General features: G+C 53.1%; 1 protein-coding gene across 1 annotated transcript in view; it reads left to right on the top strand.

The window, feature by feature from the left end:
• Positions 1–214: 214 nt before the first annotated feature.
• Positions 215–6,000, top strand: part of PTCHD1 (patched domain containing 1) — a 39,140-nt gene continuing 33,354 nt past the window's right edge. Inside the window, exon 1 of the mRNA XM_040582527.1 lies at positions 215–1,120. Within this exon, the coding sequence (XP_040438461.1) occupies positions 692–1,120 (429 nt within the window). The 5' untranslated portion in view covers positions 215–691. The remainder of the gene's footprint in view (positions 1,121–6,000) is intronic.

The following is a 6,000-nucleotide window of genomic DNA, read 5'->3' as shown; positions in this document are numbered from 1 at the left end:
CCCCCCGCCGCCGCCCGTCCGCCCGCCCGCCCGTCGGGGCCGCGGGCAGCCTGCGCTACCCGCCCGTCCCGGCGGCAGGCGGGGCCGGCCGGCAGCCGGGCGGGGCGGGGCGGGGCGCGCCGCGGCGTCCCGAGCGCGGCCCGCGGGGCGGCCCCGGCGGGAGGCGCCGCGCTGCGCCCCGCCGCCCCGTGCTAGGCGCCGCCCGGCGTGGCCCCGCGCCCCTGGGCGGAGGGCGGCGGCGGCGGCGGGGGCGCCGCGGAGGGCTTTCCGCGCCCGCCCCGCCTGCCGCGGCTGGGGGATTAGTCAGCAGTCTGCGGGCAGCCCCGCTCCCGCGCAAACTCCGCGGCGGGGGCGGGGAGCGGCGAGCGACGCCTGCCCCTTCCCCTTCCCGCGGCGAGGGGCGGTGGGGGCCGCGGCGGCGGGGCTGCCCCCCCCCCCCCCCGGCGGTCCGCGCCGCCGCTCCGCGGCCGTGGCGAGGGGCGGCGGGTTTGCAAGTCGGGCAACGAGGCGCCGGGAAACTCCTCTCGGGCACGGCGGCGTTGCGGGAGGACGGGCGCCCGAGCCGCCCCGCGCACGCACACGGGCGGGCGGGCGCGCACACACACCGCACACACACGCACAGGCGCGGCGGCGGCCCCCGGCCCCCCGCAGCCGCGGCCGGGGGGGAGGCGGCGCCCGGCGGGGCTGCCCCATGGTCTTGCGGGGGCCGTGGGGGAGCTGCGGGGGCCCCGGCGCGGCGCTCGCCCTCCTGCGCGCCCTCCGCACTAGGATGTTGCGGCAGGTCTTGCACAGGGGGCTGGGGACGTCCTTCTCCCGGCTCGGCCACTTCGTCGCCAGCCACCCGGTGTTCTTCGCCTCGGCGCCCGTGCTCATCTCCATCCTGCTGGGCGCCAGCTTCAGCCGCTACCAGGTGGAGGAGAGCGTGGAGCACCTCCTGGCCCCCACGCACAGCCTGGCCAAGATCGAGAGGAACCTGGTGGACAGCCTCTTCCCGGTGAACCGCTCCAAGCACCGGCTCTACTCCGACCTGCAGACGCCGGGGAGGTACGGCAGGGTGATCATCACCTCCTTCCGCAAGGCCAACATGCTGGACCAGCACCACACCGATCTCATCCTCAAGGTAACCGCGGCGGGTCCCCGGCCCCGGGCGCCGCCACCCCGCCTGGCCCGGCGGCCCGCATCCCGCCCCGAGCCCGGTCCCCGCACCTGCCCGCCCGCCCGGACCCGCCCGTGCGCGCCGGCCTCTGCCTGCCCGCCGCCGGCGCTGCCACCGCAGCTCCCCGGTCACCTCCCTGCAACAGTTGGGATGCCTGCCCGCCGCGGGGAGCCGGCACCGCGCTCCCTGCCAGCGCCGCGGGCTCCGCTGCCTTCCCCCCTTCTTTTTAATCCTTTTCTTTCTCCCCTGTCTTGGTTTCTATCTGCTTTGGGCAAGCGAGAAGGGCAGGCTGCGCGCTGAAACGATTTTTCGGCGCCGCCGTACTCGCCTTGCAGCCGTGCTCCCGAGTTAAGGCGACTCGGGCTTTGGTAAACTTCAAAAACAGTTAGGTGCCAAGCTGCCGAGAATGCTTTTGGGGGCTGCTGCTGTGTCAGGGCTGCACTTCTGCCTGGAGAGGGGTGGCACAGAGCACACAGCCTCCCTCTCGCTGCTCATGAAGGCAAGTGACATAACTCTGCTGATTATTTTTAGCGGGTAGTGGGTTTTTTTTCCCCCTCCACTCCCAACCCACCGCCACGGAAAATGCTGGTTTCATGGGTGGAGAGAGATCCAGCTCGGCTCTAGGTTGCAGGCATGGTGTAGCCTGTGCTGCCGGTTCAAGTTAGGGCGGGCAGCGCCTTTCCCTGTCACTTGAGCGGCACGGAGCGTGTGAGTCACTGGCAGGACATCTCACCGTACTATATGTCATAACATGTCGGAAATCTACATTTGTGGGAGCTGGTACTCTCGTTTACACCCCAGTAGTTTCAGACAATCTTGGAAGGATAAACAGGGAGGGCAGACGCAAAACCTGTGCGTTAAGAGGGTCAAGTTCACCCATGAAAAAGGAAAGGGACATTTGCAGATCACCAGACGTGTGGCTAGCTCAGCCCTGCACGTTTTTGCTGTTGCCTTGTGGAAACACTGGAGACTCAGCATTGCTCCCCCGCCCCCACCCCCCACCGAATGTCAGACTGTCAGCCCGTACAAAAGCCAATGTTAATTCTTTCTAAGCGCTTCAGGGAGTGTCTCTTCTAAAATGAAAAAATAGATGCAGATACCTATTGTAAGAGACTTTGGGGAGACCTCACTCTTTACTGAACAAGGAAATAACTGTTACAGTGGATTTATTTATGTTTCAGTTCCACTGTAGGCACATACAGAACTATAGTACAGAGCCACTCGGTATTTTATGTTTTCCTTTTTTCTTTTTTTTTTTTTTTTCTGTTGACATACTGCCCAACGGTAATGAGCAAACAGATTTAATGAGCATCGACTCACTAAGTACAGTAACAGGAATGTTACTGGCAAATGAGAAAACTCCAGAGAGATGATTTTCATTCCTTCATTTTCTTGTAACATGAATTGCATTCGCATCCACTATGTGCACATTTACTCAGTCATAGGATAATAATGATAATGGATTTTTTCTGTGTTCTGCTTTCTGTAGAGATCTGTAGTTTTATCAATAGCATAGTGACACACAAATAAATGGCACTCAGAATCTTTCCGCAACCAAACTTCTGCAGAAGATTTATCGCATCAGCGAAACAGCTATAACTTAGAAAGTTCTGTCAGTATTTAACACTACCTCATTTTTAATAAACAGGATTTACTAACAAAATGATTATTTTTCATTTAGTGAGATAATGGACACCACTGCCATTCAACTGTGTACTCTTACTGTTAATGTGACATTGTCAGGCATATTTGATGCATTATTTCCAGCTCTTTACTTACCTAATTCATTCCAGTATGTCTTGTGTGGACTAGATTATGTCCTTTGTCCTAATTATTTTTCTGTTTGTGGGCAGAGCTAGGCTCAGGCAGCTGCCTATCCAGCCCTGTGGATGGCCCTGTGGGTCAAAGCGCAGCAGAACAGGAGGGAGGGCTCCTGGCTCCCAGTGTTGTTGCAGCTGTGGTGATGCAGGGCTACATCATTTTGTGTCAACGGGGCTCACCAAGGGAAGGAGAAAAGACAAGGTGGCCATCGAGGTTTTCTTATATATGTGCAGTTGCATGAAGGGGAGAAGGGAGCAAAGGCAGCCCCAGCCCCAGTCGAGAGCCCACCAACTCGGCGCTTGTAAATAAGCGTCCTGGGTGAAACTGTGGAGTCATCCCACCTACTTCCCTGAAAATGCTGCCATGTAGGCACCGTCAGGCCCGGGAGCTGATACAGCAGCACTGGCTTATCTTTTCTAGAGAAGGATGACCTCCCCAAGGGAGAGGTTTTGCTTTAGAAGAGGCGTCGGGTCGGACACTGGCTCCTTGCGCATGGTTGTTGCTGCACCTCCACCCACTGGCAGGAGGGTGGGAGACCCGGAAGGATGGTTGTCCCAGGCAGGTGCCAGCTGCTCTTGCAGCACCTTTTCTCCATTTCCTTACCTGCAGTATCCCACCTTATCAGCCAAGGAGGGAAGGCAACGAGCCGTGCTTGAACAGCTACAGCTACCCTAGTCACATGGCAAGCGAAGGAGATTCGTCTGGCTGCAGCAGAGGGAGAAGTCAGCTTCCATTATTGTCCCCTTAGTAAAGGGATACAGAGTTTTGGGGTCTGAGCAGTTGAAATTGAAACATAGCTGGTACCGTCAAAAGTTAATCACTCTAACATCCTAATCAATTAATCAGTTAATGGTATAACTTCTTTAGTGGCATCTCTAAAATACTCTGGTTAGCTTGTGCAGTTCCCTGTGGGCACATTACCAGCCCGAGAAAGTTGCTGTTAACGCTACTGCACGATACCCTCTTGGCTGGCTGGGAGGAGATTCAGGGAAGGGCTCAGCCTCACGACTGTCTCGGGCCCAGATCGCGAGTGGAACTCCCAGAGCAGGAGCTGCTCTCGGACCCCCCGCTGACAGCATGCATCTGCCAGCGCAACGCTGGCTGCTTACACAGCAGTGGCAGGTCTTGCTGAACGTACAAGCTGTTCCACACATTTCTCCTGCTCATCAGCAGGGAGACGTGTTGCTGCTTTATATAATAGTTTTGACTTGGAGATGATACTGAGTACCCCCTTTATTTTTTTTTTTTTTTTTTATTTTTGTATAAATCTCCATCCATAGTTCTCATAACTCCCCATAAATGCCTAAACCATTCTAGGCCTGCCATCCCGATGTTGTGTTTCCAGCTGGCATAGTCACTTGCAGAAGAAAGCGAGAAACCTAAGCATATACTGAATCACTGGCCTTGAATAGATGATCCAAGAAAAAGCCTCAGTGAAGTCCTGGATATGCAAGAGGTGCATCCTGAGGTTGCGATGCTGTGGGAGGGCAATAATGAAATTTTACTCGCAGCTGTACATGCTGTTTAGCTGAGCACAGGGCACTGGCATCCCGTGCTGTTGGTGTGTAGGACCTTTGTCCAGATTTCACCCTTTCGAGAGAGAGGTAGGAAGTCAGAACACCTAACTGAAGAAAGTGTGCTTTTACCCCTGCATTTCCAAGTGCTTGGAGAAACAAAAATAATTGGGTATCTGGTATGGACCAGCATGCAGAAGTTCAATGATTATATAGAGTCTGTAGAAATTGTCTAAGCCTAGAGTCCCACCTAAAAATAGTGTTAGAGCAGCCCCCTACCATTTCGTGTTGGTATTTCCACGTGCAACTAGAAACTTCATAGGTTGAAGGCATACACACTGACTGGAAATACAGACCTAGCCAGATTTTTGAACCCTAGAGAATATACTGGTGATTTTAGCCGGAATTTGAGACACCCATCCTTTTGAGCCTCTTCATTCCTCCATACTTAAAGTGAGTTAACTGCGCTATACTACAAAAGACTTTTTTTTTTTCTAAATGGAAGCTTTCCTTTTTTTGCAGAAGAATATCCTCTCTTCCATTTACGTTATTGTGTTTATAACAATAACACAGTACTAATATTTTTTGGCAAAAACTCCACTTAAGATGACAAGATATAAAGATGAAAAGGGATTGAAATGTTAACATGCCTTACTGAAGGGGATTGTATTTGCCGTTTGCCTTTAAGAAAATCTGTAGATGAGGGTTTATTTTTTTTTAAAGAAACCTCTCCTAACTACACATTTTCAGGCAGTGCTTATACATCACCCTTCTCATGTAAACTGGTCATTAGTAGATCTAGATAACTGATTAAGTATCTATTTGAACATGCAAGCAAATAGTAAAATTAGGTATTTCTGTTTAAAGGACAGGTTTATTTAAGAACTGCGTAACTTTTGATTACGGCAGAACAGAACAGTTTAACTTCAAAATTTTGTAGACCTCATATTTGTTGGGGTTTTATTTTGACTCTGTACGCCCTGGATGTTCTGTCTATGGTCTTCCCAGATTTCCTCACTTGGTTCCTACGTGTAAGTAAACTGGTGGAGGAAACAACCGTATTTATGTTCCCGTGTCTGTGGTATTTCCAATTGCATTGCTGTACAAACATGGCACACAAGCCATTATTTTCAAAGCCAGTGGAAGTGGGTTCTGGTTGTTCAGCAGAGCCGAAAGCTGGGTCTGTCGCAATCCTGGCTAACGTAAGGTACCCTTTATTTTAAAACTTTGACTACTTCTGAATGCCTGGTCACAGGCAGTCAGCTGTGGATCTAGCAATCGATATAGTAGGTCTCTACCTTCTCTAGGTAGCTCTGGCACTAAAAACACTTCTAGGGAAACAGTCAACAGAACAAACAGTGAATTCTGCCAACAACAAAAAAAAAAGGATGAAGTCATGTCTTTAGAGGAAGGCTGTAAGATGAGGGGAAGAGTCCTAATACAAGAAAAACAAGGGTGTGAAAGCAGCAGAAGTGCAAGCCTGTTGTCATAGCAGCACAATGCTGCAGG

This window comes from Falco naumanni, chromosome 2 (genome assembly GCF_017639655.2).
Source record: "Falco naumanni isolate bFalNau1 chromosome 2, bFalNau1.pat, whole genome shotgun sequence".
In the NCBI taxonomy this organism is placed as follows: domain Eukaryota; kingdom Metazoa; phylum Chordata; class Aves; order Falconiformes; family Falconidae; genus Falco; species Falco naumanni.
The sequence above is the reverse complement of the archived record's forward strand: the minus strand, read 5'-3'. Positions and strand labels throughout refer to the sequence as shown.